The following is a 21376-nucleotide window of genomic DNA, read 5'->3' as shown; positions in this document are numbered from 1 at the left end:
ATGAAATAATGTTTTTTCTTGTAGAGGTCATTGAAGTGAAACAAATGTTGTCCTCTTATTAAGCTATTACCTCACCTCATTGTTGAAAACATGAAACTGCTGAGAGTTACATTATATCATTTTTATAAAATATTAGTTGCTGAAGAGCTAGTTTCCAGCAGGCATTCCACGTTATTTTTTCCTATTCATTCAAATCCAAAATATTGCTCATCTAAACTTTCTCGGTTAATCACTGTTACGGTAAGTCTGAGACTGCAAGACGCCCAGTAATTCATAACCGGCTTGGGGCTTGTTTACCTTCAGGTCAATTATTTGGTTCCTGTGCACAGTAACAAGAAATCATCATCTGCTGTAATTGCATAGAATTAATAAAAAGGAAAGCAAGAGATTTCCCTTCAAGAATCTGGACTGAAAAGCCACCAGGTTTCTAGTACATACCTTCTCTTTCTCCTCCTTTGCTATCCTTCCACTCATTTTAGTAGAGAAATAAGTTGCTGGTGAGGTTAAGTTAAAGGTTCCTCACCCTGAGAAATAGCCCTCGATAAGCACAGCAGTGGCACAAAATGCTCTGGGAGCGGAGAGGAGAGGCCCTGAGATCTGCTCGTGGAGTAGTTAAAGAAGGTGCTACAGAGGAGGTGTCCGTCGGGCTGACTCCTGAAGGGCCAAGAGGCATTTCTAAGTAAGTCCAGGGGAAAGGGGTGGCATGGAGATTCCAGAGACGGAAGGAGTATGCACCAAGTCCATGAAAAATTAAAGAGCATAGGTTTTCAAAGACCTCTAGTATGCTAACTGAGCCAGAGTGCAAATTGGGAAGGAGGTTGTCTGGAAACTGTGGCCAGACATATAGGCAGGAAGCAGATGAGGAAGGGTGCTCCATGCCCTACTAAGGAGTGTGGTTACCCTTTAGCCAAGAAGAGATTCTGAACACTCTGAGCAAGGGAATGGTACTGGTGAGTTTGCACTTTGCAGAGAGCACATTGGCAGTTTTAGGTGGAGAATGGATAGAGGGAGGGAGGCAAGACTGGAGATGGGAAGATGACCCACCAAGAGTATGAGTATCAGGAAAGACAGTAAAGATGGCATGACAGGGAAGGACAGAGAATAGGAGAAAGTGAAGGGTGATATTAAGATTTCTGGCTTGGGTGACAGATTGGATTTGCTGATGAAGGAAATAGGAGAAATGGAGTTGAGATGAGGAGGGGAGTGATAATAAATTCGTTTATTATGAATATATCCAATAGGTATTAGATAAGTGGTTCTAAAGGACAGAGGTAAATTTTTGAGAGAGACTGGGAAATCATCAGTATGTAAATGGTAATTAAAGTATTTCCAAGTTTTTTTCCGGCCCTTAAATCCTGTGGTTCCATGAATAACATAAATAATCTCTTTGATGTACGCCCATCTCAGAAAGCCTACAATTAGCAGTGGCCTGTGTTAAGTGATTTGGTGACGCGATGCGGTTCCTCAAGTCGTGATCAGTAAATAAATTGTGATCTCAGCCTCATGCTGACATTGAAAATCAATCAGAACAGATTTATTGAGTGTCTTTTTTGTGTTTAGTGTTGTAAGGGAGATTCATTTATTAGATTGGAAATAATTTCATTGATTTGTCCTTTTTTTTTTGAGACAGAGTTTCTCTCTTGTTGCCCAGTCTGGAGTGCAATGGCGTGATCTCGGCTCACTGCAACCTCTGCCTGCCAGGTTCAAGCAATTCTCCTGCCTCAGCCTCCCAAGTAGCTGGGGTTACAGTCATGCGCCACCACGCCCGGCTAATTTTGTATTTTTAGTAGAGACGGGGTTTCTCCAAGTTGATCAGGCTGGTCTTGAACTCCCGACCTCAGGTGATCTGCCTGCCTCGGCCTCCCAAAGTGCTAGGATTACAGGCATGAGCCACCGCGCCGGGCTTCATTGATTTTTTAATTCAAGTCACCAAGGTCAGGAAATGGAGTTTAGTAGGAAGACAGTGAATACAGTTTTAGGCTTGATAAGTTTAAGTTCATGGCAGAAGATCCAATGGAAATGATTAAGAAATGTGCTTGCACCCCGTCTCTACTAAAAATACAAAAAAATTAGCCGGGCATGGTGGCGAGTGCCTGTAGTCCCAGCTGCTCAGGAGGCTGAGGCAGGAGAATGGCGTGAACCCAATAGGTGGAGTTTGCAGTGAGCGGAGATCGTGTCCCTGCACTCCAGCCTGGGTGACAGAGCGAGACACCGTCTCAAAAAAAAAAAAAAAAAAAAAAAAAAGCTCCAGAGAAGAATCTTGGCTGGAGAGGAGGATGGGGGATTTATCCCAAGGAGCATGGTCATTGAAACTGGGACAGTGTGGGAAGGGTGGAGGAAAGGAGTGCTGAGCACACAGCAGATTTCAGGCAGGGCCGGAGCCTTGGCAGACACCCACCTTCAGGCTGCCAAAGGGCAAGGACAAGCTCAAGATAGAACAAGAAGAATATTCTGTCACTGAACATGGGAAGAGTGTTCAAGGAGTGGGCATTCAGCCAGACTCGGAGGTCAGGGGTGACTGACCAGAAGATGATCATGAGATTTAACGGTGAGCTGGTCATTGGTGCTTTTTCTCATAGGAGTCTCAGTGGCATAAAGAGTTAGGAAGTAAGATTGTAGATCATTGAGGAGGAGGAGGAAGAGGAATAGTAGTAATAATAATAGAGTTGATGTGTACTATATTGGATGCCTCCCTACATTACATGCCAGGCAGTCTTCAAAGCACTTTGTACGTGTTATTTTGTTTAATGCTCACAGTAATTGTAGGAACTTACCAATATTATTAATATTATTCATATTGATACTATTATTTCCATTTACAGATAGACTGTAATAGGAAATAAAGACAATGAGTATAGGCAATCCTTTGCGACATTTTGAGTGATACAAAAAGTTTAATTCTCCCCAAACTAAATTCTGTCAAGTGAAATTGAACTTGTCATTTTCTTTAGCATTTGTTATCTGATTTCATTATTTCAGCATAAAAGTACAATCTTCACATATATTTGGATGCTGTCATTACATTTTCTTAATTGTTTCTCCAAAAACTTACATTTTGGCATGACTGTTAAGTCCAGGGGCAGAGAAAGCAGAGTTCCAGGCATGGGTGGTGTGAGATGTGGCAGTGCCCAAGGAGAAGAAGAGCACAATGGGCGATGATATGATCAGGTGAAAACTATTTTCAAGCAATTGTAACATTTTTGAAGGCAGTGAGGGTAGGATCCAGGGGAGGAATAACTGAAGATGTTGGAGAAGGATGAGCAGGTGGGAACTTGTGGCAGAGACTGGTCAGGATGGGAGAAGCAGCCCCGCCAGAAGGGAGAAGGGACGTAGGTTTTTTGTTAGTTTGTTTTGAGTTGAGAAAATAAGTTTAAAAGAGAAAGTGCAGCTAGGTGCGGTGGCTCAAGCCTGTACCCAGCATTTTGGGAGGCTGAGGCAGGCAGATTACGAGGTCAGAAGATCGAGACCATCCTGGCTAACATGGTGAAACCCCGTCTCTACTAAAAATACAAAAAATTAGCCGGGCGTAGTGGCAGGCGCCTGTAGTCCCAGCTACTTGGGAGGCTGAGGCAGGAGAATGGCGTGAACCTGGGAGGTGGAGCTTGCAGTGAGCCGAGATTGCGCCACTGCACTCCAGCCTGGGCAACAGAGTGAGACTCCGTCTCACTCAAAAAATATAGATATATAAAAATAAATAAATAATAAAAGAGAAAATGCTCAATTGTATTAATAGTAACTCTCCGCAAACTAAATTCTGTCAAGTGAACTTGAACTTGTCATTTTCTTTGTTACCTGATTTCATTATTTGAACATAAAAGTGCAATCTTCTTCACATATATTTGGATGCTGTCATTAACATTTTCTTAATTGTTTCTCCAAAAACTTACATTTTGGCATGACTGTTAAGTCCAGGGGCGGAGAGAGCAGAGTACCAGGCGATGGGTGGTTTCAATGTGGCAGTGCCCAAGGAGAATGGGAAGGAAAGAACGGAGAAGGAAATTAGTAACTGTTAAAAATAAAGAAGAATTCTATCTAAAAGTCTGTTGTAACTTTGCCATTGAGGCATCACTTTTATAAGAACATTTTTATTAATGAGAAAAAAAGGCACAAGGTCACTCTCATCAGGTTTATGGAGAACAAAATGAATTGGCAAGTCAGTCAATCAGCTGAAGCAACCTGGACGGTTAGGACCTTGAGTGGCTGTAAATTGGTGGCATAAAATCTTTTCTTTTGGCACTGGGACTGACTGGCTACCCTGCTGACTTCATCAGACTCTCTCTTGACTTCCGGAGGGATGTTGTGTAGTCTGGATCAAGGTTATCCGCAGGTTAAGTAAACCATTGCTCATTTCCACCTGTAACTATCAGATGCAAATACTATTAGCATTTACTGCAACTAAAACAAGCGACAATATTTTCACATATTTTCTCTGTAGGAATATAAGGCTCCTTGGAAATAACGACTTGAAAACATTTAGGTAATAGTGGGCATGGCACTTGCAGCCATCATTTCAGCCTAAAAACATTTCCTAAGGAAAAGTACTAAATGTTTTTTTCATAGAACCCAACATTTTGGCTGTTAAACCATTTTCATCAAAACATTTTATTTATATGTAAAATGTTTTAAAAGCTGTTTTCTGTGTAAACATGTTCATCTCATCATCACACACTAATCAGGATGTGTTGAGTGCCTCTGTTTATCCATTAATATCTGGTGTTTGTCAGCCTGTGTTTGTTTTGTGTCTGATGTTCCATGTCTTTTTTGCAGATATTGATGAATGTGTAAACAACACTGTTTGTGACAGTCACGGGTTTTGTGACAATACAGCTGGCTCCTTCCGCTGCCTCTGTTATCAGGGCTTTCAAGCCCCACAGGATGGGCAAGGGTGTGTGGGTGAGTTTTTAGATTTTTTCCCAACGTGTTTCACATGTCCCTAGGGAAAAGAAATCAGTGAACAACAGGAGCTTTTAAGCAGGTAATTTGGGTAGAGCTTTATCATAATTTGATTTTGTCATACAATTTGAGGATGTGCAAAAATATCCTATGTTGGCCGGGTGCATGGCTCACAGTTGTAACCCCAGCACTTTGGGAGGCCAAGGTTGGAGAATTGCTTGAGGCCAGGAGTTTGAGAGCAGCCTGGGTAACATGGTGAGATCTTTTCTCTATGAATAAAAATTTAAAAAAAGAATTTGCCAAGCTTGATGGTGGATGCTTGTAGTCCCAACTACTTGAGAGGCTGAGGTGGGAGGATCTCATGTGCCCAGGAGTTTGAGGCTGCAGTAAGCCGTGATCATGCCACTGCACGCCAGCTTGGGCAACAGAGCAAGACCCTGTCTCAAAAAAAACAAAAAAAAATCCTATGGCTTCTGAAATTGTTAGGGACATTAAGAAATATAAAAGTATGACTTTACATTTAAATGGATTTTAACAAGAACATCTGTTTAAACTCTTAACTGAGTATGCAGAACTCTAGACTCCCTTCAGCACAGGAAGTAGAGTCTGGTGTGTGGTATAGATTGTCTGTCTTTGAAATGCACCCCCTTAGACAGTGCATTTAAGGCAAAGTATTGCCAGGAGCTTCAGTGTCCAGGAATGATACCTGTAAAAGGATGCTTTGAATTGTGCAACTGTATTTCCTCAGTCTGTTCCGGGATTGACAGGGCTGGAAGGAATCTTGAATATCATCATATGTCCTGGAATATGGTCCAACAAATGCTCACACAGAAAATAATTTGTATTTCATTGTCTGACAGGATGTGATTTCTTCACGTCAGACTCATTATGAAACATATTTGCAATTAGAGCAATTAAATGGGAAAGAGAAGAAAGGTTATCAAATTCAAGACTTTATAGATAGCAAGACTTTTCTTTTTCTTTATTCTTAGAGAAAAATAGCCATGGTCACTACATGGCAGATGGAACTTGAGGAGTGTATTGCCTATTTGGTTTGAAAATTTGCAATTAAAACATTAGTTCATTTGCCATCCATATTAAACTTGCAAAACAAAATTTTTAAGGTTTAATGATAAGGTCACTTAAATAATAACTGCTTTTGTGGAATTATGAAATTCAGTTAATTCTCAACCAAAAATTATTTACAAAGCAATGATGTGGTTTCATGCATAAGCAGTAGCTAGTCAAAAACATAGATAATTATTCAAGAATTATTCACAACAAGACATAGTTATTTAATAATATAGCTAAGACTATCCTAATCTTAGTTCAAACTCCTGCTTTGGCCACCTTTTCACCAAAATACAGTTGTTTGACATTTGGATAATATTTTCACCAGATGGGTCTTGTGATGTGTCCACTACTTTTCATCTTAGCTTTACCACTTCCTTCTTTATCTGTTGTTTCCAGCAACGTCAGACTGATTGTGGTTGCCCATGTCACTGTGCAATTATTTGACTGTTGTTCACTTCTTCTGCTAGGAATATCCTCCTGACCTCTCCTTCCCTGAGCCCTGGATTTTTCTCACTCATTCTTGAAGACTGAGGTTCAGTGTCATCTTCCAGACACCATCCCTGCTCCATTCCTCACTCTCAAGCTGAGCTGTGACCTCTGCTTCCAGAGCACCTTCAGCAAATTCTATTATAGCACTTACAACCTTTGGGGGAATAATTTAATAATGCGTATACCACCTGCAGCCCCCTTCTGCAAGGCTATGACCTCTATATGATAGAAAACTTTCTCGCTTCTCCCTGGGCAGGGCACGATGCTTGGCTTATTATAGGTGCTCAGTAAATTTTGTTTAACTACCAACTGTTTAAATATCAGATGTTGAACCATATCTGGAAACAATGTCAGCTATCTGGAGTCCACATAGCTCCAGAGCCCCTGCTTAATGTTCGTTTCTAACCAGCCAGATGAGCACACCAAACCCATGCTGACATTTCAGCTTGGCACACAAAATACCACCCTTAGAGAAGGAATATTTGTTATCATTTTGGTGAACTCAACAAATGTCATTTTATTTGTATTTGTATTTATTATTTCAAAAATATTTATTAAGCACCTATGATATGCACTTCACACTGGGTGTTCTGTAGAGCTACAGGGATGAGTCAGCACCTGCCCCATTATCACCTACTCATCCTTCAGCTATTTGCTCCAGTATCATTTCTCTAACCTACCCCCACATTTAAGGTCTGCTGTTCCATGCTTTCACTGAGCTCTGAACTTTTCACTCCTCACACTCACTGAAGCATGTACGATTATTTTGTTAATTTCCCTAGCTCAACTGTAAGCTCCATGAAGGCAGGAGTTGGGACTGCTGGCTCATCATTGTTTCCCCACATATAGGCCGTACAGGCCTGCCCCACAGAAGTAAGCTAGGAAATATTTCTTGATTGAATTATTGCAGTCTGATGGGATAGAGTTTATCAGCCATGTCAATAATACATGTTGGAAAGTACAAAGTTCCACTGGACATTTACCTAAAATTGATCAATGTGAACTGGCAATTTCTTAAGTTTTTCTGATCTCAATATGACTGTGTAGGTTGATTAAATATTTCAACTGCTTTACTTTCTGTTATGGTATTTTTCACAAGTGAAATCAGTTCATTGGATTTATATCTCTTTATATATAAATGAAATGGAAAACTGAGATAATTATCCAAATAAGATATATAAGCTTTTTGTCCAATTAACTGGGTATATCAGGTGAAAGGAGGATTTTTTTTTCCTGGAATGATTTACATAATTGCTCAAATTTTTAACTTTGTATAAACCTTCTCAAAGTATGCTCATGAAAGCTAATGTTTGTACATGTTTAATGCATAAGACACGTGAGCATTTCAGACTTTAAGTCAGGTGCTTTACTGAACTGGATACTCATGAATAAAATGTTGTAGGAGGAAAGAGGATAAAAAGCACTATTGGACAACATCAAATATAAAATTAGCCTTTCTTTAGGGCTGTGTACTTGCAAAATGTTGAATAAAGTGTACTTGTCCCTGAGATTCCTTGACTGTATTTTAATTATGTATATTTAAGTACAGAAGAAAAACATTTAGCAAAATAGAAATTACACAGTGGAACATCAATAGAATTTGAAAAGGTGTCATGAGATCAGTGATTAGTTATTGGACCAATTTGTTTCACATGAATGATTAATGTAGCCTGATGAGTAATCTATAAGGGTCTTTCCTTCATTTCTCAAAGGAATATGTAATCTGAATTCTATTGATAATTATGGATGCTTTGGTTACCAGAGAACTGTATTTTCAGATATTTAAGTATATTTTAAAAGCTTTTTAAATGAACTTAATTCTGTGGTTACTGAAATGTCAGTGATTCTAACTTTGCTTGAATTAAGAACTGAGAGTAGGCCAGGCGTGGTGGCTCACGCCTGTAATCCCAGCACTTTGGGAGGCCGAGGCAGGCGGATCACTTGAGGTCAGGAGTTCATGACCATCCTGGCCAACATGGTGAAATCCTGTCTCTACTAAAAATACAAAAATTAGCCGGGCATGGTGGTATATGCCTATAATCCCAGCTATTCAGGAGGCTGAGTCAGGAGAATCACTTGAACCCGGGAGACAGAGGTTGCAAGTGAGCTGAGATCACGCCACTGCACTCCAGCCTGGGTGACAGAATGAGAGACTCCGTCTCAAAAAAAAAAAAAGAGCCGAGAGTAGAGTGTTGGGTCATTTAAGGCTTCATTATGTTGAAAAGTCGGGAATGATAAAACTAGATGGTCACTGGGCACATACTAGTTTTGCAGTACAATTCCAATTCCAGGGTATCCTTTAAAACTAAATTGGGAATTGGCCGGGGGCAGTGGCTCACGCCTATAATCCCAGCACTTTTGGAGGCCGAGGTGGGCGGATCACGAGGTCAGGAGATTGAGACCATCCTGACTAACACGGTGAAACCCTGTTGCTACTTAAAATACAAAACAAATTAGCGGGGCGTGGTGGCAGGCACCTGTGGTCCCAGCTACTCAGGAGGCTGAGGCAGGAGAATGGCGTGAACCCAGGAGGCAGAGCTTGCAGTGAGCCAAGATCGCGCCACTCCACTCTAGTCTGGGCGACAGAGCGAGACTCCGTCTCAAAAAAAAAAAAAAACAACGAAAAGCCTAAATTGGGAATTGTCTTGAATTTTCATAGTCCTTTCGTACAGACCAAATCTGACAGCTCTACCTTAAAGAGCCCCTTCCCTAAAAGAGCAGAAGGGGTTTGACTGCTCTCTGGGGATTGCCTTCTTTTCAGCAAGACACTGTTAGCCCTGGCACAGCTGGTAAAATACAGAGCTGTCATGAACGAGGCACACATCTCACTTGGTCTATGCTCCCTTTTCCAGATGTGAATGAATGTGAACTGCTCAGTGGGGTGTGTGGTGAAGCCTTCTGTGAAAACGTGGAAGGGTCCTTCTTGTGCGTGTGTGCTGATGAAAACCAAGAGTACAGCCCCATGACCGGGCAGTGCCGCTCCCGGACCTCCACAGGTAAGTCCCAGTGACACTGTGCAAGGGAATGACAGGCTCCTCTCAAAGACCTGCACCCACACAGCTTTGGGATAAATGCTGGAAGTGAGATAAGAAGCAGCCAGCTGTCCTGACACAGTGCTGTCTCTGGAAGCTTCCATGATCTTCTGTGCCTGCTTTGTCAGTGGAATTAAGATGTGGGTGATGACTCTTTGGGCTAGATGGCCTCTAATGTTCTATCCAAACCAGAGACGCCTCCAGTAAGGTAAAGGATCCAAAATGATGAGGACATTTGCTGGGGATTGCTTAAAATTTAGAGAGCTATCAGCTCAGGATTTAATATGGCACCATCTCATTAAGTTGCATAATCCTCCATACGTTCTTGGCCCTTAGAGAAATGTGTCTTGACACTTCTCTAAATTAAAAGCAACATATAGGCCTCTTAGGATCTACAAAGACTTCCACTTGGAATTCTTAAGGTGTTTTTCCAGAATTTGGCCTAGAGAGTAGCTATGTTTGCATTCGCTTAAAATTTGATTTAGGCTGTGTCGTCACCATGCAAACTGAAATAGAGAGTTGGACTGTTTTCCAGATAAATTAATCAACTTCCCAATCACCCTTTTAGTTTGTGCCATGTAGCTATAGCTTGGTTGTATTTTAGGGAAAGCAAAGGCCCAAATGGTCCTTTGAGAGCCAAGTAAAATGAAACATAGACCATTTTTTTTCTTTCTCAGTCAGTTTTATCCATGCTTCCATAATAGCTTTCACTGCTCCTCTGGAGGGTACACTTGTTCTGTGTAAAATAGCTATCTTTGCAAGTAATAGGAAATGAAATATGAAAATATTTTCACCCACACATATTTCCTCAGTTATTAAATATAGAAAGGTAAAGGGTACAGAATTAAATGAACAGACTGTAATTCAAAAACTTTGTGAAAGAGAAGAGACAGGTTATTACTGGTGAGAGGATTTCTCTTCATTCAAGTGGCCACCACAACAATAAATATTCCATAAAGAAGAGACTTTTCATTTTAATTGGATCTACAATAGCAAAAAACAAACCTAAAAATCAAAAAAATCTGGTTGGCCACTAACAAAATTGGTTAACTAACTGTCTTTTTCTTATTTTTGTTTGGTTCCATAGGGTAGCACCTCACCTATAGTGTTATTTTGAATGAATTAATTCATATGTCATCATATATAGCCATTAAATGGTCTAGGTGATGCTTAGATAGTCATGATAAAGATAAATGTATGTGATACAATGTTAAGTGAAAAAATACAGGATATTCCAATGATCACACTCTGTAGAGGAAGGGAGAGTGAGAATACATAAAAAAGGTAATTGTTGGACCAAACCAATAACTAGTTGAGCTTCTTCATTTGTATAGTTCCTGGCAGCTTTTACTTTTATCATGCCTCAATTTGTGTAGTTGATGGTGAACTTTTATTATATGGAGTCTTAAGACTGTCTTATGACAGTCTTCATTTTAAAAAAATTTTCTAGCAGTATCCTGAGAGACTGAGTTTAGCCATAAACTTAAGCAGAATCCTTCTGTCTGATTTCATCAGAGCCAATAATTGATCAGTTATTTGAAAAAGGTGATTAAAAACTGGAAATCATAAAAAGGTAACATTATCTTCTAAATTTAATTTTTAACTCAAAGGATGTAAGTGCATTTGGCCAGGTGTGGTGGCTCACGCCTGTAATCCCAGCACTTTGGGAGGCCGAGGCAGGCAGATCACTTGAGGCCAGGAGTTCTAGACCAGCTTGGCCAACAAGGCGAAACCCTGTCTCTACTAAAAATACAAAAATTAGCCAGGCATGATGGCATATGCTTGTAATCAGTAAGGCAGAGGCATGGGAATCACTTGAACACGTGAGGCAAGGTTGCAGTGAGCTGAGATCACACCACTGCACTCCAGCCTGAGCAACAGAGCCAGAGTCTGTCTCAAAAGAAAAAAAAAAAAAAGTACATTCATGCACCAATCTTTGAAGAGAAAGGCTACGGTCTTTTTTTGTGTAGAGGTTCATTTGTGGAGTTTGTGCGGCTATCCTGCATAAACCCCATCTGTTTTGTGTTACTTACACTTTCTTTGTAGAAAGGAGTGAGAATCTAAAGCCTTTTTCAAAACAAATGAATGTAAAATCCCTCTAGATTTTTACAGTTTTTCTCAATTTTTTTACACTTGTCTTGTCCACACCTAATTTGATAGCATTTCTTTTACTGAATCAACTTTATCTAATCTTTCTAAAGCTTTAACTTGCCCTAGAAACAGCTCTTCTAGTCACATTCATATTGTACTGGTTGATGTAATATTTAATTAAATTATGTAAGTATAATAATCAATACACTGACACAGAACATTTGAGTATATACCTAGGTGAGTCTTGGTTTTCATACTGCGCAGCCTATAGGAGCAGAAGTGTGTGGACCTCTGCAAGAATAGCCATTTGGCTCTGAGCATTCTCCCTTCCATGAGCATCAGCAATGATATTTTACAGAGGGCAAGAAAACATCAGTTAACACAACAAGTTGGTTAAATGTAGGCCAGTTAAGAGAGTTTGTACCCTGTCCAGTAAAAGAATCTCCTATTCCATAGACGAAAGCATTTTAAACCAAATTTAAATAAAAGTTTTTAGACTAGGATTCAAATTAATTTCATTATATGCATAATATACTGTAGCTGAGAGCTCATCCTTCCTGAAAAGTACTTAGGAAGGGAAAGATAAATTTCCAGTATAGGCTATCACATTTTTATTCAGCTATAAAACTCCCCCAGGACAATCTATATTCCAACAATGAGCAGTAGCATGATAATCTGATGTAGTATCATACTGAAGGCAGAACTAGGGCTATGGGGTAGGATATTAGGAAGGCAGATTTCAGGTCAGTATCCAGAAGAGCTTTCCAATAACTAACAAGAGCTAGTCAGCAAAAAGCTGCCCCACAAAATACTGGAGTGCTTGCCGTGGAGGCATCCAAGAACAGGTGGGATACCCACTGGCAGAAGAGCACCCACTTCCAGCAGGGTATTGCCCCAGATGAACCTTTAAGGTACTTTGGAACTCTAATGTCCTAGGGTTTTTATTTCTAAACTTTCTTGCTTCCCACATATATATTTTTTAAGTCTGTCTTAATGTTTTTTACTGCCTGGGCCTTTGGCCACTAATTTACATTGCTGTGCATTGCCTAAAAGCATCTGAAAAAGAAGTAACTAAAAAATGTCCATACCAGGCCACTTCATCACATTTAAGAAGGTATGGATATGAAATATAGTCTGATGCTATTATTTCCTTAGTGCCTGTGATAATTGCTCAATAAAAACTTTATGTCTTTGGGCACTCTAAGGGAAGCAGTAAATATTTAATCTTGGCAACTGCAGCCTTCAGACCTTACCCACAAAATGCTGTTCTCTTCCTTGATTGGTGTACAGAGGAAATTCTGTGGTAGGAACTGCATCTTATTCTTAAAACAGAAGGTATAATGAAAAGAATACAATGAAAAAATATATATATTATAATCCATACAAGTATTCTCCACTTTAAGAAAAGCAAACAAAATCAGGAAGTATAAAGCATATAGGTTGGGGTGGTTAGTTATATTATAAAGTAATTCTTCACTTTACTCAATAATTTATCATAGGATTTCTTTAAATATCAGTTTTTACTAATACATTTCGCTAATACATCTTATTCCCACATCATGAGCTATATCCTAGACTTCTGCGTTTAGAAACCACCTTAGTGATTTTCCAGCTCAACTTTTTATTTATAGGTAAAGACACTGAGGCCCAGAGAAACATCTGAAATGTTATTCTTAAGGTTATATAGCTAACGAATGGCAGAATTGGTCCAGGAACCCAACTCAGGATCTTCTCACTTCACCATTTCTAATTTTAGGGCTGAGGACAACAAGACATCAAATTCTTCTCAAAATTGGCTTTTTTCATCTTGTTTTTCATTATTAAGATAATACACATTAATCATAGAAAATTGGCAAATACAAAAATAAATTTTTAAAAAGTCCCCTGCAGTATCACCATCCAATATCTGTCACCATGTTGACCTCTGGACTCTGAAAGGACATCCGTATTCCCCTGTCTCAACAGAACCGTCTTCCATTTGACCTTCAGTGCACTGAAATCAGGCCCTCTGACTTTTTATCTAAGTGAGCCGTCAGTGAGCTTCTATATGCTAAACTCTTTAGTCTCATCCCAGAGTCGTCTTCTGAAACATTTGACAGTGGTTTTTCATCTTTTCCCCCGTCTTTGCCCTGTGATTGATTTCACGACATTACTGTTCCCTGCGTCCTCCTGCATCTTGGACTAGTCTTTTCCTGTCTCATTCTCGGGTTCTTCTTCTCCTGTCCATTCCTTAAATAATAACATCCCAGGCAGTTACATGCTTAGCTGTCTTCTTATTTATGTTATTCCCCTGGGATATTTCATCTACTTTGGAGTCAACCATTACTTATATGATGTTGCCTGCTAAGTAAATATCTTCTGCCCCCACTTCTGTTCTGAGTGTCATGCTCCTATTTGCAGCTACCTATTGGACATTTTCTTCCAGGGTGTCTTGTAAGCCTCTCTGGCTGACAGTTATTCAAACTTAAATTAATCACCATTTCCTCTCCTTGTGTCTATTTATTTATTTATTTGTTTATTTTTATTTGTTTTTGAGATGGAGTCTTGCTTTGTCACCCAGGCTGGAGTGCAGTGGCGCAATCTTGGCTCACTGCAACCTCTGCCTCCCGGGTTCAAGTGATTCTCCTGCCTCAGCCTCCTGGGTAGCTGGGATTACAGGAGCATACCACCACGCCCGGCTAATTTTTGTATTTTCAGTAGAGACAGGATTTCACCATGTTGGTCAGGCTGGTCTCGAACTCCTGACCTTGTGATCCACCTGCCTCGGCCTCCCAAAGTGCTGCGATTACAGGCGTGAGCTACTGCACCCAGCTATGTCTATTTATTAATTGCTAGACATCAATACTAGAAATTCTGAAGTCATACTTTTTTTTGTCTCCCCATTCGTCATCCAAGCAGTCCATCATAACATCCTGCCAGTTCTAGCTCCAGGGTGTCCTTCAAATCTCTCCCTGTTCCGGATGCTGCTTCCCTGGGTCAGTCTTTCATCATCACTTACCTGGATCATTGCAGTAGCCTCCTACCTTTTCTCCTTGCCTCTCTCATCAATTCCTGATCCACATTGCTGCCAGAGTTAATGTTTTCAAAACATAGATCTAGGTTTAAATCGTTCAGTCTTTCAACTGCTTACCACTGCTTTATAGCATGAAATCCAAATGCATTAGCAGGGCAGCAGTACCCTTTATCCTCTATAATGTAAACGGCTTGTTTAGCTTTCTCTCCTATACTCCCCATACCTACATCTAAGCCCATGTGCTGCTCATGGTTACCCCAAATAATTATGCTTTCCCAAGATGATGACTTTGCCACTACTAACTCTTCTGCCTGCTGTGCCCTCCCCCTTGTAAGCCTTTCTTTTTTTTTTTTTTTGAGATAGAGTCTTGTTCCATTGCCCAGGCTGGAGTGCAGTGGCGTGATCTTGGCTCACCACAACCTCCACCTTCTGAGTTCAAGTGATTCTTGTGCCTCCGCCTCCCTAGTAGCTAGGATTACAGGTCTGTGCACCATGCCCACCTAATTTTTGTATTTTTAATAGAGACAGGGTTTTGCCATGTTGACCAGCCTGGTCTTGAACTACTGACCTCAAGTGATCTGCCTGCCTCGTCCTTCCAAAGTGCTGGGATTACAGGCGTGAGCCACTGTGCCCGTCTTCTTGTTAGCCTTTCCTGAAATATCTCTCAAGCCTTTTTAAAAAAAGTCTGCTCGACTGTCACCGAGTTGTCACACATTCCCCAAATCCCCAAGATGGAATCACAAGATTCTGCCTCTCTGCTTTCAACACGCCTTGTTTTTGTGGCTAACAGTCTCTGCGTCTTATTCTCTGCATCCACTGCAAAACAGCTCACTGCTTAGCACGGTGCCTGATGGATGGTAGACACTCAGTAACTGTTGAATAAATTGCCTCTCCACATTAGAAGCACATGTCCCTTTCATAACCCATCCCTTCCATTCCTAGCTACTTCTACAGAATAAAAATAATTTTTCATTTTTTTAAAGATTTAATAGGGGCACACTTAAGTGAGGAAATGTCTATTTACACTTCCGTGTAGGAAGTGCTGCTTCAGATTGCTTGAGTTAAATTAGAAGAGGTTAAATTAAAAGAAAAAAAGAACATCTCCCCACTGCCAAGGAACACAGAATACAACTCATCTTGGTAGTTCTGACAATTGAACTCAAACAGCATCCCTGTTCCCTTCCTAGAGAGGTACACTATAGGTTTTGTGCAGGTACAGTTTTTTGGTTTTTTTTTTTTTTGTTTTGTTTTTGAGATGGAGTCTCACTGTGTCACCCAGGCTGGAGTGCAGTGGCACCATCTTGGCTCACTGCAAGCTCCGCCTCCCAGGTTCACACCATTCTCCTGCCTCAGCCTCCCGAGTAGCTGGGACTACAGGCTCCCACCACCATGCCTGGCTAATTTTGTTTCTGTATTTTTAGTAGAGACGGGGTTTCACCATGTTAGCCAGGATGGTCTCGATCTCCTGACCTCGTGATCCTCCCACCTCGGCCTCCCAAAGTGCTGAGATTACAGACGTGAGCCACCGTGCCCGGCCGTGCGTGTACACATTTTTTTTAAAGGCAGGAAACCACATGTAACAATCAGTCAACTGTTATATTTGGCAGAGTCTGTTTTTTAAAATGTGTTTAGTTAACCTGTTAAATAAATTTAACATTGAAAGACTTTTATAAAAATTATTTCTGATTGGGAAAAAAAAAGACTTTTGGTAGGAAAAAAATATTAAAGAAAGACCACAGTATTTATAATGCAAATATTATAAAAGGCCATAAAACTCCTGAGGTCGTATTGTGTTTTTGTAATGGATCTATACCATAAATGTAGGTAAGGCTGAGGAAAATATGTTCATTTGTTTAAAAAAAAATATTTAGTCAAGTTTCTTCCCACATCCAGCAATGACAATGCGAAGGTATCATCTTTTTGGTATAAAAGCCAAACTGCTTTTGTAAGATTTTCCGCTTGCTATAGATAGTACCTAAAGTCATATCTGAGTTTCTGATAAAGAGATGTCATTGTTTTAATGAACTGACGTATCAATCAAAGTGACAAACTAAAACTACACACACACACACACACACACACACACACCATTGTTATCTTCATTTATTTTTATTTTTTGAGACAGGATCTCGCTCTGTTGCCCAGGCTGGAGTGTAGTGGTACGGTCATGGTTCACTGCAGCCTTGACCTGCTGGGCTTAAGTGATCCTCCCACCTCAGCCGCCTGAGTAGCTAGGATTACAGGCCCATGCAACCATGCACAGCTCATTTTTAAAATTTTTTTGTAGGACGAGGTCTCATTATGTTGCCGAGGCTGGTCTCATTTTATCTTCTTAATAATACAAGATATACGCACACTGTTGCATTAGAAATGCATTTTGGATCCTAGAACTTGCTATAAACTAAACCTGAAGAGGAGTGGTTTGTACATTTCCTTTTAAACATTTCCATACACTTTGTGTGTCACTTCGGATTTGCTTTACTCATGCATTTATCCTCGCAGGCCCTCACGACGCCCTAGTGTCAGGAGTGTTACGAGCTTGTGTTGTGTGGCATCTGCTCATTCCCCTATCTCCATATGTGCTTCCTATTCTGACTCATCTCATTGTACTCCTCTCGTTTTTCTTTCTCTGCAGTACAGCTGTCCCTTGGTATTTAAGGGGGCTTGGTTCCCAGGGTCCCCACTGATACCAAAATCCACGGATGCTCAAGTCCCTGATAGAACACAGCATAGTATTTACATAAAACATATGCACGTCCTCCTGTATACATTGAATCATCTCTAGATGACTCATAATACATAATGCTATATAAATGACATGTAAATTGTTACACTGTACTGTCGTTTTATTTGTATTATTTGTTTTCATATGCTTTTTATTTTTTCAAATATTTTTGATCTGCAATTGATTGAATTCACAGATGTGAATCCCATGGATACAGAGGGCTGGGCCTAGTATATTTTATTTGGCTTTCAGGAGCCCCTTCATTCATCCATTTCTGCTCATTTTTCTTCTCCCTGCTTTTCCACTCTAGAGTAGTATCCCCGACTTTCTCTTCTCCTCACCCTCTCACTGACCCAGGCTCATCTTCTCCATTCTCTTGTAACGCCTTCACTAGATGTCAGCTCCACCAGGCAGCCTTCCCTGATAGCCTTGTCTACCCATCCCTCTGCATTGAGGCCTAGGTGTGTGTGTGTGTGTCCAGGGAGTGAAGCCTCCCGTTCACTCCTTAAGACCTCTTTAAGAGCAAGAACTATGTGGAGAGATCCTCTTTTAAAGTGTTTTTACTCTTGTGCTTTTTTTCCCTAAACTTTACTTTGACTGCTTTGACATGTTTTACCATCTGAAGTTATCCACTTTCTGTTACCGAAAACCAGGGGTTTGGTCTAGGTTCTGCGGCTAACTGCACAGAAAACCAATCACTGAGACCACAAGTATTGCCACAGAAGAAGGTTTTAATTGGGTGCTACAGCCAAGGAGATGGGAGCTCAGTCTCAAATCCATCTCCCTGATGGACTAAAACTAGGGGTTTATGTAACAGGGAAGAAATGTAACAATGTGTAAGAAAACAGGAGCAAGGGAGGGACAGGGAAGCAATCATGATGAATCAGGGGTCAGCTTCTCATTGTCAGGATGTGGTGATCTGGTGAGTTTCAGTTCTTTGATACTTTTTTTGAGAGGCCTGAAGGTCATTTCCTGAGAAAGGAACTCAGATAAAACAAATGTTAAGTTTCAAGCTTTAAGATCAGAAATGTCTGCCAGGCGAGGTGACTCACACCTGTAATCCCAGCACTTTGGGAGGCCAAGGTGGGCGGATCACGAGGTCAGGAGATCAAGACCATCCTGGCTAACACGGTGAAACCCCGTCTCTATTAAAAATACAAAAAGTTAGCCAGGCATGGTGGCAGGCACCTGTAGTCCCAGCTACTCGGGAGGCTGAGGCAGGAGAATGGCGTGAACCCAAGAGGCAGAGCTTGCAGTGAGCCAAGATTGCACCACTGCACTCCAGCCTGGGCAACAGAGTGAGTCTGTCTCAAAAACAAAAAAACAAACAAAAAAAACCACATTTCTCATTTTCCAAGTTCTTGTGTGAGAAAACTCGAAACAAAGCATATGAATGTCTAAGTTTTCCTTGACATCTCCTTGAAATATTACAGAATTCTTTCTCATTAAAAACATTAATGCCTGTAGCATTTTTAAAATAAAAAAGGACATAAAGCGTCCTGGGTAATTCTGTTGAAAGTAGTTTACTGAACATCATCACACACACAGAGTTTTATCCATTGATCTCTTTTCAAGACTATAGGCAGCTGTTTCTTCGGGGGTAACTATTTACTTATGTGTATTAGCAGTGGTACTCTTGGGTCATTGTAATAATTCTGACTGTTCCAAAAAGATACAGAGAGGATTATCTCATAAAAACCTTCAGTACACATTGTAAATGGAAAGGGAGAGCCCATTTAAAAAGCTCATGTCCACTTTGACCAACTACATGTTGTAGATTTTCTCACCCCAACAGTAATTCCTAAGATGAGACATATATGGGGAAACGCTAAAGATGGAAATGGCCCTAAAAGCAAATGGCCCACACCCTCTTTAGGCTGATGAACCAAGAGAGAAGGAGCTCCCAGAAAGGGCTCGGTATAGGTGGTGCCTTCAGCTCAAACCTACTCTTTCCTATTCAGAGCCAGGGGACATGACTGCACTATTTGTGGCCTTGTTGCTGAACCCCCAGCAGCAGAGATTATCTGTGGCCCTCTTCCCATTTATCTCAAAGATGAAAAAAAAAAACAGAGAATAAAGGGCAAAGCAGAACAAACCCATGCTATGTGAGATAAGAACCTGAGTTCCAAAGAAGGGTTTTGGGGAAAGCAGTAGACATAGGCCACTTGGAACCGACATTAGTTTTCTCTTCTGGGAAGTGAGGATGCTGTATTTACCAGCACCTTCTATCTCATATAGTTACCCTCTGGATCACATGAAAAGGCCTCTGTAAAAGTTCCTACAGAAAAAAACATAGAAAATGTCCAAAACCACACTTTCTTGTTGTTACCGGCCACACCTCTAGAATAAAATATGAAAAACTTGATCTTTTTACGCAAATGCAAAGCCAGCCTCTTAATGCAAATTGAAAACTTAAATCTGAAAATACTGAAGGAGGAGTAATATATTTTTTAGAAGTCTGTGGCATGAGATATGTAGTACAGCTAATCTTATTCAAAATGTCTTTAAGAAAAAGAATATTCATTTTTTAATGCTTGCCACTTTCTGTAGCTATTGATTTGATCTTTTAAAATTAGTTTCCAATATAGAAACCCTCCACCCCTGGCAGCAATGAACTAAACTCATATAAGAGTTTCTTTAAGAAATTACATTATCACATATTTACTGACCAGAGTTTTATCCCAATGGAAAAATGCTCTAGGAAGTTAATTACTTAAAGACTAGGAAGATAGGGAAATCGTAGCTTTTCCCAGAATGACCTTTGTGGACTAGTTTTTAAAAAAGAATTTGCATTTCTTTCCAAACACAGATGAGGGCCTGACTAGCCCTCAGCTTCAGCTGTATAAACATTGAACTTTCAAACGTCTTAGAAAATAAGACCAAAACTTATAACAACCAGTGTAAAAAATAATTATATTATTCATTATTTCCCTTATGGGAAATAATCTGTTTCTTTCCCCAAAAAGGCAAAGATTGTTTTATTTCTTAGTTTGTATGCTGTGAGTGTAACAAACATTTCAGTAAACAAAACAATGTTTACCATATATGTATTTGTCTATATATATGTGTGTGTGTGTTTAAAATACATAAAATTATATTTAAATATATTTCAAATTTTAAATTTATATATATTTATAAATTTTGACGTGCTTTGACTCAAGAGAAGCCTATAGTTTCTAATTACCTGTGAGTATAATCTTCATTGAGGCTTTATTACAAAGTATTCCATTTTATAATAAACACTATGACATACTTACAACTTTGTACATGAGGGAAAAAAATTTGAGCCTTCTTTTAGCACAAACCGTAGAATAAACCCGATTACCAAAACCCTGTTGCTTTTTTGATTTGTGTTTCTCACTATTATTTATTAACAGCTAGCTACATTTCTGGACCAGCTGAATAAAATAATTGAGCAGAATTGGTAGTAGTAACAGGCTGACAATTTATTCACCATGTTGAGGGAGAGATTATAAAATTTTCTGTAGGGTTCATAATTGATTTAATAACAATTTAAAATACATACTCTTAGTTTTCCTAAGTAATTCCAAGTCTAGGAGCTTGGAGGCCCTTCTAACGAAGATCCCTTCTGTTAAGAGTACGCAAAGTGAATTTCAGTCCTCTGCACACTTGAAGCAAGCTAGACCAGATGAGGGAAGTGGCAGGTTTTACCCAATTTCACACACAAGGAAATGATTTAAAACCACTTCGTAAACTGCTGCATAGAAATCAGCATTCGAGTTTTTCCTGGACACCTGTTCTAGGTTTGCATTTGTCATCAGCTATTAATGCTAATTTGCAGTCCAAGCTGAAATCTGTCAAAGACAAAATAATCAGAGAATTGGCCAGAATCAACTAGATGAGGGATCTTTATATTCTCACTGATACTCTGTGTTCTGAGAGGAGTGTATATTTCAGAGGTTTGTTTGCTGCTTTGCTTGCTTTTAATGCCAGAAGAGGAAAGAAAGGGCAGCAGCTTTTCTGATAGAATTTTATGAGTTTATATTTTAGAAACACGTTTACTATTTAATATATTAATAAAATTTCCATTGTCAACTA

At 39.9% G+C, this 21376-nt stretch overlaps 1 protein-coding gene across 23 annotated transcripts in view; it reads left to right on the top strand.

The window, feature by feature from the left end:
* LTBP1 (latent transforming growth factor beta binding protein 1) overlaps positions 1-21376 on the top strand; it is a 443088-nt gene that overhangs the window by 381767 nt on the left and 39945 nt on the right. For 14 of the 23 annotated variants that reach the window (XM_054475443.2, XM_054475439.2, XM_063648824.1 and 11 more), the window contains 2 exons: positions 4768-4893; positions 9309-9452. In XM_054475443.2, coding sequence (XP_054331418.1) covers positions 4768-4893; positions 9309-9452 — 270 coding nt within the window. The remainder of the gene's footprint in view (positions 1-4767; positions 4894-9308; positions 9453-21376) is intronic. The other 9 variants (XM_054475444.2, XM_054475442.2, XM_054475441.2 and 6 more) reach the window with 1 other exon arrangement.

This window comes from Pongo pygmaeus, chromosome 12, assembly GCF_028885625.2.
Source record: "Pongo pygmaeus isolate AG05252 chromosome 12, NHGRI_mPonPyg2-v2.0_pri, whole genome shotgun sequence".
NCBI lineage: Eukaryota > Metazoa > Chordata > Mammalia > Primates > Hominidae > Pongo > Pongo pygmaeus.
This window is presented reverse-complemented; position numbering and strand designations above follow the sequence as displayed.